Below are 12,393 nucleotides of genomic sequence, written 5' to 3' on the forward strand. Positions count from 1 at the left end.
TTTATCCTAATAATAAATAGAAAATTTTCATCAGATGAAATCAATCACCTCAAATTAACATTACCTGATCTCAATGACTTGGTTGAGTTGTCGTGATTTTCTCAATAACTTGGTTTGCATAGTCATTACTTGTTAGACCTCATGGTTGTTTTGATATGATCAACCAAGTTAATTAGGTCCTGTTTGTTTTTATCCCTGCGTCTAAGTGTGCAGGAGCTTAAGAGCGCAGGAAGTCGAGCGGAAAACGCAGTTAATGAGAAGGACGACACGAGAAGGGAGCCGACGGGTTCGGTGCGTCCGAAGGACGAGAAAGCTGCGGAAGAGTACACCGCTGGACGAGAAGAACATGTGCGACGTTCGAGGGACGTAAAGTCGGGATGGAAGACTGCTCGAGGAAAAGGTCAGAAATTGGGTTCGGGTGAGCCATATTTCGATTGGTCGCAATCACCCAATCAATCGGAGCTTCGGAAGGAAAAAGGAAGTTAAAAGGAGCTGAAGAAGCTAGTCAAATGCGGCTCAGACCAATGTTGAAGGCGCCTTAGCTGCCTCCACTGTCTGAAGCGCCTCAAACAGCTTGGAGGCGCCTCAGACTCAGCCCAAGGCGCCTCCAAGGTCATTTGAGGTAGGGGTGAGCATTCGGTTAATTTGGTTAATTTGATATTAAATTTGTATAATTTTTTTTTATTTTTATTTTAAACAAATTTAGTTAATTCGGTGTTAACTGAAATAACTAATTCGGTTAATTCAGTTTTAGTAAAACTTTGATTTGATTCAGTTAGCCAACACTAAATCGGTTAATTCAGTTAATTCATAAATGTATGATAATTTAAATTTAGAAAATGAAAAATAAAAAATTGAAATTGAGAAATTAAAAAATAATGCATGCTTAAATAAATTTCCAAAATCGAAACTAAAGATTTATGGAAAATTAAATTGGTATATTAGAAAACATCAGGGACAACTTAGGAAAATTCCTAGAAACTATATACTCCCTAAGTTTTCAAATAACCCTATAGGAAGGAACCTCTATTGGGTTCCAAAATCCGTTCTAAACTATTTTTTTTTAAATTAAGGCTTTCAGAAGAAAAATTAAACAGATAATTTCTTTTGAGGCTTTGTTTAAGAAAGTGGTTGTTGTTCCAATAACCAAGAAGGCCTAGTGCCTCGCCGTGAATTAGAAGCCAAAATATTGAAAGGAAATGTTTAATTAACTTTTTATTAAAACATTAAAATTAAAATTAGATAATGCTTTAAAATATTTTTTACTATACTTAGGAAAATATTCTTCCTTAGATTTTTTAATTGGAAAATCTTTAGAACTATTTTTGCATAAGTTAAAAAGTCTTATAAAGTTAAAAAAAAAAATTGGTTTAACCTAAATTTTTTTTTTTGCAAAAACTTAAGGAAAATCTTAGAAAGTTTTCTAAAGACTTAGAATTTTTTTGAAATATCTTGTACCCTGTTTTTGCTATGATCAAAGGGGGAGAAATAGGTACAAGTTAAGTTTAGGGGGAATTAAAACTAACTTTGGTTAAATTTTTTTATACTTTTCAACATTTAGTATCAGAACTAAATTTTATGCTTGTTGCAATTTAGTTTAATTGCAAATTGACTTTAAATATTAGTTTTGTAATTTCTTTAAATTACTACTATTCTGTTTTTACCCTAATTTAAACTTGGGTTGATGCACATCAAAAAGAGGAAAATTGTTAGACTCCGTGGTTGTTTTGATATGATCAACCAAGTTAGTTAGGTCCTGTTTGTTTTTTATCTCGGTGTCTAGTGTGCAGGAGCTTAGGAGCGCAGGAAGTCGAGCGGAAGACGCAGCTAGCGAGAAGGATGGCACGGGAAGGGCGCCGACAGGCTCGGTGCGTCCGAAGGATGAGAAAGCTGCGGAAGAGTATACCGGTGGATGAGAAGAACGTGCGCGACGTTCGAGGGACGTAAAGCCGGGATGGAAGACTGCTCGAGGAAAAAGCCGGAAATTAGGTTCGGGTGAGCCCTATTTCAGTTGGCCGCAATCACCCAATCAATCGGAGCTTCGGAAGGAGAAAGGAAGCCAAAAGGAGCTGAAGAAGCTAACCAGAGGCGCCTCAGACCAATGCTGAAGGCGCCTCAGCTGCCTCCACTGTCTGAGGCGCCTCAGACAGCTTGGAGGCGCCTCAAACCCAGTCCGAGACGCCTCCAAGGCCATTTGATGCGCCTCAAACCCAGTAAAACTTGTCGTTTGTAATCAGATAAAGTTTTATCCGATTGACTTGGTTAGAGGCGCCTTGGACCTTGTTGGAGGCGCCTTAGACCTTCGAGATAAGATTTTCCGGGGCTATTTAAAGGCTCATGGAGCTAAGAAATATTCATTCATTTAAGCAATCAACTTTGTAATCAATTCCTAGCAACTAGTGAGCGTTCTAAGTGTAAAAAGGCTTCTCCGCCTATAGTGAAGCTGTTCAACCGTCTTGGATTAACAACCGTCTTGGTTGTAACCAAGTCAATTTCTGGTCTCCCTTTCTTTTTTGTTATTTCATCATTTTTTATAATTACTATTATTTTAAGTTGAAAGCCTTGAGGAGGGTATAATTTTATTTTATAGACAATTCACCCCCCTCTTATCAGCCCCGCTCCACCAACATTACTTTGTTGTTAATTCACTATTGCTTAGCTATGATTTCATGATCAGCTCGATATGACACTTAAATCTGCTTAGTAACATCCGCCTATTCTATGCAAAAATTTTATACTGAAATTTGAATATGATAGTTAAAAAAATTATCAGCTATATTATATATGTTTTTTAAATTTTGAAAATAAATCTTATTTCTTAAATATTATATAAGAGAGACAAAAAAAAAAAAAGATAAACTAATATATATGATATAATAAAAATTAAATATTTAAATTTAATAAAACTATTTTTTATCTTAAATTATGTATTTTAATAAAAAAGATGGGATGCTCTAAACTGTCACCTAAAATTATTATTATTATTATTATTATTATTAATTAATTAATTATTTTACAATATCCTTTAAAGATATATATTTTTTTCCAATTAAATAATGAGTCAACTGTCAACAAATGAATAGCCCTTCGTTAGATCCTACGTTAATAATTAGTTAAGCGATGAGTTTGCCACGTTCATGTCTTCGTTAAACATGCCCAACACTCATGCCACATGATATTAATTAAATGAATTCTTTAAGGTAAAAAATATTTTTTTTGTAAAAACAAATTCGACAACAATATACGTGTCAAGAAATCGAGATTTTGCATATTAAAGACAATTTATTATTAATTGACTGGTTTTAGATTAGACAAATCAATTCGATATTAAAATAATTTACCACCAATTAAATTTTGTTTTAAGATATTCATAATAGTACATATAATATAATTTAACAACATTTACAATATAATTTAGCTGCATAAAATTTAGTATCATCTAATAATAGCATTCATAAAATAAATTGTTATAGACTATAATTCAATTTAACTCGAGTCTATGAATACGAAATAGTATTTTCAAATCGTGCATAAATTCTCTTTAAGGTTTTTCACTCCAATAAAAACACATCATTTTATATGAGTAGGGCCATAAATAAGCTAAAATAAGTCATTAATAAAATTTGGCAGTGTTCATACTTATTTAATAAGATAATCAAGTTAAAGTCAATGCGAGCTTAAAATGAATTAAATCGTTGAAATGATTATTTAAGTTTGGTTTGAATTTTTTTTATGAGTTTGAGTTTGATTTATTTAGATGTATCAAGAAAAATTTTAATTGAAGCTTACTTAATTGTTTAAAATTTTTATATTTTAAACATGTTCGATTGGTTATTGAGCTTAATAGTATAAATTTATTTTATTCATTTTGAAAGTTTTTTTTTGTTTATTTAATATATTGATAAATATGATTCACGAACATTAACATGTTGAACACACCATTTTATATGAGTAGGGTCATAAACGAGCTAAGACAAGCCATTGATCAAATTTAATAGTGTTCATACTTATTTAATAAGATAATCAAGTCAAAGTCAATGCAAGCCTAAAATGAATTAAGTCGTTGAAATGATTATTTAAACTTGGTTTGAATTTTTTTTATGAGGTTTGAGTTTGATTTGTTTAGATATACCAAGTAAGATTTTAATTGAAGCTTACTTAATTGTTTAAAATTTTTATATTTTAAACATGTTCGGTTGGTTATTGAGTTTAATAGTATAAATTTATGTTATTCATTTTGAAAGTTTTCTTTTGTGTTATTTAATATGTTGATAAGAGTTTTATTGATAAATATGGTTCACGAACATTAACAAGTTGAACATGCCATTTTATATGAGTAGAGCCATAAACGAGCTAAGACAAGTCATTAATCAAATTTGATAGTGGTCATACTTATTTAATAAGATAATCAAGTCAAAGTCAATGTGAGTCTAAAATAAATTAAGTCATTGAAATGATTATTTAAGCTTGGTTTGAATTTTTTTTATGAGTTTGAGTTTGATTTGTTTAGATGCATCAAATAAGATTTTAATTGAAGCTTACTTAATTATTTAAAATTTTTATATTTTAAACATGTTCGATTGGTTATTGAGCTTAATAGTATAAATTAATGTTATTCATTTTGAAATTTTTTTTTGTTTATTTAATATATTGATAAAAATTTTATTAATAAATATGATTCATGAATATTAATAAGTTAAACATATATGTATTCAACTTTATTTGTTTAGTTGAGTTGTTTAAATTTATTCATTTAGTTAATTTTATATACATTGAATAAATAAATCATAGGATTAGTAAAGTAGAGGCCCAACATAAATAATTTTTTAAATGCCACATTTAACTTCAAACCATAATTTTGATAAAGAAAAGAGCAAAAAAAAATTATATATAAAAATATAGAAAACTACTAAATAATTGTTTTAAAAAAAATACTCTTAATTAATTGGTTTTTAAAAATTTATCTCTTGTTTTATTCTCCCATTCATCTCGCCCACTATTTCTCTCCTCGCTTTCATCCTCTATAAAACGCCTCTCTTTCTCCTCCCCTTCGATCGGCCTCGCTCTTCTCCTTCTTCCACGATCTCGGAGTCTCCGGAGCCGTCGCCGGACTCGCTTCCTGATCCCTTGCCGATCCAGGTGGCTCCCACTGTCCCCGTCACAATTACGAAAAGCCTTTGGCCTCTTTTGGCCACGTCTCCGCGGTCCGCGTGGATTTTTGCGGCAGGAGGTTCCTTTGGCGGCTTTGATTGATGGTCGCCGCGTGAGCCGTGGTTGAGGACTTGAGGTGGCATACAGTATGGAAAGGTTGGATTTTATCATTTATTTTTCAAAAAAAAAATCTGGAAAGTAATGCAAGTTTGGATGATTAGCTGGCTAGATTCCAATTTCTGAGCCTGAGATGGAAATTTAGGGTTTATGAGAAGGTATATTCGGTGATTTTTCATTCGTGGATTCCCTGTTCCAAGCCGCATTGAGTAGAAAAATCGGAGATTGCTTTGTGTATCTGCTATCTGGATCCCTATAGTTTGGCACCGGCGGCTTTTTTTCTAGTGTTGGAAGAAGCAGCGCATTTTGGATTAGTTGGTTGTGCTTATGGGATCTGAGAGCAGAGGAGAGAGGCATCACGGCCTGAAACCTTATGCCGAGGGGAAGGTAAAGTGCAGATCCAAGTTCAAGGTGTGGATGATCCGGATGACGACCACGGTGCTGCTTTGGACTTGCGTTCTCCAGCTCACGGCGCTAGGGCATACTTGGGTGCCACGCGTCTGGAATGGCCGGCCATCTTGCTCTTCCCCTTCCGATGTACCAATCCAAGGCCAACAATCCACCTCTGCCATCGTTAAGAAGTTCGTTCATTCCCCAAAAAGTGAGTGTTCTTTCCACTTCTCTTGATTTTTAGGGCCATCTTTCTTTGCTCGCCTTCAATTACTTAATTTTCTTTAATAATTGTAGCTTCATATACTGGAGAAAAAAATAGTTCCTTTTAGTTCTGATTTCCAAGATACTCATCTTGATTTCTTGGATCAAGTATCTGCAGCAAGATCTATATTTTATTTGAATTTCACGGTTAAATCGCTTGATCATTGTTAATTAGTTGTTATTATACTTTTTGTTAGGCCAATTGACAGCACTGATGTGGTATCTTGTTCTACTTTCTAATTCAGTTCTATGACAACTCTTCAATTCAAGTATCAGTTTCAGGTTCCATGGTACGATTGACCATAAACTTGCTACCATTCATGTTTGAGTTTTTTCAGGGCACAATCTTCCCTGTGAAACACAGACTGAGGACATCCTTGTGACTGATTAACCTTTTGGACTTGAGCTAGCCTATGTTGTATTTTCAACATCATTGTTGTTTAGCTAACATAGATATGCCGAAGCTAACAAGCTACCTCATCGTCCAATTTTCTTGCTGTTATATGTTAAGATTCTTCTGTGTGGGCTTTAAAACACACTTATGTTAACCTGACTGAGCAAAGTTCTGATATGAAACTTATATTGTGTTTATATTTAGGAATCTACAATAACAATGGGTATCTGATGGTCTCGTGCAATGGCGGGCTCAACCAGATGCGAGCAGCTGTAAGGATTTGATCCAACTTAAAAAGTATCTTTGGGTGGTCCTTTGGCACGAGCAGTTCCTTCTTGCCTTTGCATTGAATTGGTACTTATCGAACATTTCTGTCTTAATTTTCCAGATCTGTGATATGGTTGCCGTCGCGAGATATTTGAATGTGACACTTATAGTACCGGAGTTGGACAAATCATCATTTTGGTCAGACCCTAGGTGCGCTCACACTTCTAATCTAAATGCTTAGAGTTGGGTTTTGATAACTCGATGGTCTACTCATTTGACCTTCCATCCAACTTTGCAAAGTTTTCAAAGCTAAAGGCCATGTTCATATATGGCAGTGAATTCCAAGATATATTCGATGTCGATCATTTTATCACATCTTTGAGGGACGAGGTCTGGATATTGAAAGAATTACCACCTAGACTAAAATGGAGAGTCGAGAAAGGATCAGTGTACACTATGCCACCAGTTAGCTGGTCTGACATATCTTATTATGAAAATCAGGTTAGTACGCCTTTCGAACCATGAAGAAAAACATGTGAATATATTAACACAGTTATCTTTACCTTATAATCAGATTTTGTCATTGATAAAGAAGCACAAGATTGTGCATTTCACCAAAACGGATACTCGGCTTGCCAACAATGCACTTCCTTTAGAGATTCAAAAGTTGCGTTGTCGAGTGAATTTCGCTGCATTGAAATTTACTTCTCAGATCGAGGAGTTAGGTAGGAGGGTAATCAGAATTCTTCACCAGAATGGCCCCTTTTTAGTTCTCCATTTACGATATGAGATGGACATGTTGGCTTTCTCTGGATGTACTCATGGTTGCACTAACGAAGAGGCAGAAGAGTTGACGAGAATGAGGTACGAGGTTTTCCCCCCTTCCCGCAATGTCCTATTTTCGATTTGATGAGAAATTGCGAGCACGTATCCATTTGGCAGATATGCATATCCATGGTGGAAGGAGAAAGTCATCGATTCAGTCGTCAAAAGGAAGGATGGTCTCTGCCCTCTAACACCAGAAGAGACTGCTCTGGTATTGAGAGCGCTCGATATAGATCATCGTATCCAGGTATACATAGCTGCAGGAGAAATATACGGCGGTGAAAGGCGAATGAGAGCTCTTTCTGAAGCTTTTCCAAATTTGGTGAGCGTATGTGACAGTACATATCGTTTGTTTAGTGTTGTGTTCTTACTTTGATCTCTAAATGCAAGTAATTGAGTAGGTAAGGAAGGAAACTTTACTTGGTTCATCAGATCTTCAATATTTCCAGAATCACTCATCGCAAATGGCAGCATTAGATTACATGGTTTCTTTAGCCAGTGATATTTTCGTTCCTACATACGATGGAAACATGGCTAAAGTTGTCGAGGGTCATCGTAGGTACTGCTTTTTCATGTTCATCGATGTATATTACTATCAAGTGAATGCTAATTGCTATATTTTTCAGAAAGAACTAACGAACAAAGAGTGCTGAAACAAAAGTTTGATTTCTCTAAGATCTCTCTGTTTTACAATTCGCAGATTCTTGGGGTTCAAGAAGACCATCACGCTAGATCGAAAGGTCTTAGTAGACCTGATCGATCAGTATACTAATGGAACTTTAGCATGGGAAGACTTCTCTTCATCAATTAAGGCAGCTCATGCTACTCGCCTGGGAAGGCCTGCCAGAAGAGTGACGATACCCGACAGACCAAAGGAAGAGGACTACTTCTATGCCAATCCCCATGAATGCCTCCGAGAAGCTTGGTGAAACACAGAATTCTCATTCGTGTGCGTCAACGCTTCCATCCATTATGCGTAGAATTGTTCATGGAGGTGGTCCGACACGCAAGGTTAGAAGGATTATGGTTTTGTTTCATCCATCTATCGATGCATTGTGGGAGGTTAGAACACTGGAGGAATTGTTTCATCCAGTTGAAGAAAAAACATATTTACACAATAAATCTCATTCTTGTATATGAAAAAATGAGTTTGAATGTGCGAGCAAAAAGAAGAGAGACTAAGACAGCTCAAGAGAGAGGATTAAAAGAATTTGTGAAGTATCTGGATTCAGTAATTTATTCAAAGGTTAAGGAAAAACATAAGTTTATCCCTTGATATCGTAAATATTGTTTGATTTTACAGCATAAAAAGGGTTCAGGGAACAAGTCGATATAGCTTAGTTTGTGAACAATCTTTAGCCCAACATTACACAACATGGGTATTCTACAAATTAAGAGCAGCAGCAGTAGATTACAGCATATAAGATCCCAGTTGACTGCAGACGGGGATTTGAGAGTGGTCGGTCGGTTGGTCATATGAGCTGAGTCTGTGCTTCAGACGCCATTTCTGTAGTGTTCAACGGCTTCGATGAAGCGTATGGGGCATTGCTCACCACCCTGATCAAGCAGCAGTAAGATATGAGTAAACTTTGGATATGTTAAGATCACTCGGTGCACAAGGCTCACAACAAGCTCGGGATACTGTCCATGAATCTACAAGGAATGTTACTACTGTTGTGGACTCTATTTTCAGTCTTAAGTATACATCTTCTCAGATACGGCGTTGGTCTGGACTGATGAATGTAAGGCACGCACAGCCGCACACTTGAGAAAACATTGCCATTAAAATCCAAAGCTATCGGTATCAAAGCTACTATACTTTGACACTCATACTTCATTTGAAACAGCATCTTTCTCATATCACTAGCTAGCAGGAAAATATTAAAGGAGTATGTTGCTAAAAATAACAAGTTTGTGATTCAACTCTTGAACTTCTTTAGGAATCCAACAACTTTGGGGGTAGTATGAACTTCTAAAAACACACACACACTTTTAGATTATTAGATAGGGATAGAATTATAAAACAAACATAACTGTTGCAATCCGCAAGATATAACAATGTCAGTAAAAGAAACATAAAATCATTATATAAGTATATTTATGAAAGGAGAACAAATATTAACCCAAAACGAATAGAATTATAGAACTTGAAATTTATATGTTTTGGGTGAATCGGATCTTTGCTAAACATTTGTACTACTATGATTTGGAAGAACAATAATCACGAGATCATTTATCAGATACTTATTTGGAGTAGCAATGTGCACTGAGCCATCTTCTCCAAAGAGTTCTTATACAATTTAAGTTGACGGCCTTAGCACCCTAGATGAAAGAAGAAAAGGGGGAGAAGGTAGGTATCGGTTCAAAAGTTTACAAAATAGTTTGAAAATTAAATAGCTAATAAAATACTTTTCAAAAAATGATTTCTGTAAATCATGCATGATCTCTTCTAGATATCTTCAAATGCAAGGCCTAAGAAAGGAGGTAAACATCTACAAAGGAGAGATGTAGAATTGGCATTAGAACTATAATTGCATCATGCATCATTGTTCCCAAAAAAGACAACTAAATTAGGCCAACTTCAAGAGGAAGAAAATAAGCCCTAGAGTATACATTTTTGCCCCTACAGGTGTGGTGTGGTGCAATGGTAATGCATTCAGAGGACCAACTAAAAAGATCAAGCTTCAAATCCCACTAGGGAAGAATATTCTGGAGGTCAACTTCTGAGTGTGCATAAGCTGTGCTATGGATTTACCCAATACATGAATCAGAGGGAAAGGTTGTCCACCAAATCTAAAAAAGAAGACCTAGAGTAGTTTAAATCAAAATATTACCAATTAAAATCAGCATCTTCATTGAGTCAAGATTGTTGAACTATAATTGCAACTGAAGGGCTAAACTAAGTAAACTGGTATATTACCTACTAATTACCAACTTAACTAAGAGAGCGAAGTTATTTAAGCTGAGGAGCCAATTATATTGCAAAAGAAAAGGCATAAAAAAAAATCCAAATGAAAAATATCACCTTAAATCAAAGAGAAAGAGTGACTCCTTATTTAGAGAACCAAACAGGGTATGATTCCTCATGATACACTTTTATGTGAAAATATAGAACAAAACAAAATGAAAAGAAGCAATATAAAAGTGTGATTTAGCAAAACAGATGAAATGAACAAGAAAGGAAAAAATTATCCCCTAAAAATCCAAAAGAACAGTTTGTATCTTATTGTTTACCTATTACGACGCTTCTCCAAGAAGCGTTGAAGTGAGTGCCTCCTAGCAATAGGGAGTTCTGGAGAAGTATGAAAGACAATGATTTTAAAAAAATTAATTAAAAGCCAAGGAAGAAGCAGATGACCAGCTTGCAGCTTGCCGAGGGAACTACTCGAATTAGAAGCAAGCTGGGGTTGTTTCACTAGCGCACCTTCCGCCGAAGCTGAAGAGCTGAGAAATGACAGAGTTCTTGTGAGCACTGGCGCAGCCGATGACTGTGCAGCTTTAGGAGCAGCATCTGAACCAACTACGGCTGGGGTCTTGGTGGCATCAGCCACAGAAGCAGTTTTATTGGCAGAAGCTCTCGAGGCCACTGCCGTCGCTGCTGCAATGAGCATGATAGCTTGTGCCTGTTTCAGCATCCAGCTGAACATTTAGATCAAGACCTTCTGATACAAATATGACACAACAAAAGGCTTACTTTTTCTGGAGAAATGGCATCATACACACTGACGGATCCGCCATAGAACATGATGAGCTGCGATGCTACCGGAGGACTTTGCTTTGGTATCGTCGTCGGAAAGTTCCTAAAGAATCATTCAATTAAACAACCAAGTGTTGACCTAAAAAATTAAAAAGGGAGCGAACATCATCAACGCACAAGTGCCAAACAAGAACTTTCGCCGATTATACCACATACAACTGTCAGATCCATAAAATTAACAAGTCAATTTCTCAGTATCTGGGTCTTTAGCACAAATTTCACAGACCGGCAGGAATAACCTAATTCCCCCAATTCTCTCCATTTGGAGTCGAACAAATTCCACAAAAGTAGCTGATATAGCCTAATTTCCCCTACCTCTCCAAAATTATATCCCAACAACAAGAAATCACAAACCCTTCTCAATGTCCCGACCCCAAAAGGTGAACTTGACCACAAAAATAGTAATTTTCACTGAATTTGATTCAAAATAGGCAAAATCCCAACCTTCCGAGTCCAAGTATCCAGTACCTGATGCCGGTCTCAGAGGCGGTGACGGGGGAGTCTTTGAGGAAGAAATTGGGGGTTCCCTCCTCCGAAGTCTTCACGGACTCGATCTCGGACTGATCGCCGGAGGTCACCTTGCTCTGCGCCTCGAAGAGATCCATCGATGCGCTTACCAGCCACTCCTCTCGCCTTCTCCAAAATGAGGTGGATAGGAGAGTAGAGAAGCCTTTTCTTAACGTATCAGTACTCTATTTTTCTATTCGCGCACGTGGGAATTGGCTGGGATTCCGGGTCTTGAGTCAACGGACCAAGAATCGGATCCGAAACCGACCCATAACTCATGCATTTGCAGGTTTTGATACTCTGCCCGATTCCCTTTCTTCGATGCCCGTTTGCAACTGAATACGTGGGGGCGCTCGAAAATGATCAGGAGATACCAAGTGAATGCACTTTCGGATTTACACGACGAATCATAATTAGAATTCTATTAAAACTGTGATATTTGATACGTTGGTGCATAAGGATGGATTTTGATAAGGTTAGACAGTTAGAAGTTAATAAAATAAAATAGTTAAGATAATTTAAGGTTGAGAAAATATGATAGTAAGAAGTCAAAAGGATATAGCGACGTGACGGTCAGAAGTTAAAGGGGGATGACAATCAATAGTTAGGAGGGGAAAGAAGGAGTTAGACCGCATGACATCATCAGCTGTATAATTTTTGATCGGGTACAAATAGGTCAGGATCCCAGATCTAAAACATGAGATGTAGCCTTGAGTAATGT

At 36.2% G+C, this 12,393-nt stretch overlaps 2 protein-coding genes across 3 annotated transcripts; one reads left to right on the forward strand and one right to left on the reverse strand.

Annotated features, from left to right (window-relative positions):
* The first annotated feature begins 4,994 nt into the window (after window positions 1-4,994).
* LOC122030850 (rhamnogalacturonan I rhamnosyltransferase 1-like) lies at window positions 4,995-8,533 on the forward strand. 2 transcript variants are annotated; one of them, XM_042589898.1, is made up of 9 exons: window positions 4,995-5,307; window positions 5,414-5,869; window positions 6,521-6,588; window positions 6,705-6,793; window positions 6,919-7,084; window positions 7,158-7,447; window positions 7,526-7,730; window positions 7,810-7,967; window positions 8,109-8,533. In XM_042589898.1, exons 2-9 carry the CDS (start codon window positions 5,596-5,598, stop codon window positions 8,335-8,337), a joined length of 1,479 nt encoding a protein of 492 aa, XP_042445832.1. In that variant the 5' UTR covers window positions 4,995-5,307; window positions 5,414-5,595; the 3' UTR covers window positions 8,338-8,533. The 2 variants fall into 2 exon arrangements, with proteins under 2 accessions (XP_042445832.1, XP_042445841.1); XM_042589907.1 differs by having other exon boundaries at window positions 4,995-5,869; window positions 7,858-7,967.
* A 122-nt stretch (window positions 8,534-8,655) lies between these two features.
* Window positions 8,656-11,838, reverse strand: LOC122030859 (protein TIFY 3-like). Its single transcript, XM_042589912.1, has 5 exons — window positions 11,634-11,838; window positions 11,103-11,208; window positions 10,833-11,031; window positions 10,643-10,700; window positions 8,656-8,965 (listed from the first exon to the last, which is right to left on the reverse strand). Exons 1-5 carry the CDS (start codon window positions 11,768-11,770, stop codon window positions 8,881-8,883), a joined length of 585 nt encoding a protein of 194 aa, XP_042445846.1. The 5' UTR covers window positions 11,771-11,838; the 3' UTR covers window positions 8,656-8,880.
* Between the last annotated feature and the right edge of the window lie 555 nt (window positions 11,839-12,393).

Source organism: Zingiber officinale, chromosome 1A (assembly GCF_018446385.1).
Source record: "Zingiber officinale cultivar Zhangliang chromosome 1A, Zo_v1.1, whole genome shotgun sequence".
Lineage (NCBI taxonomy): Eukaryota > Viridiplantae > Streptophyta > Magnoliopsida > Zingiberales > Zingiberaceae > Zingiber > Zingiber officinale.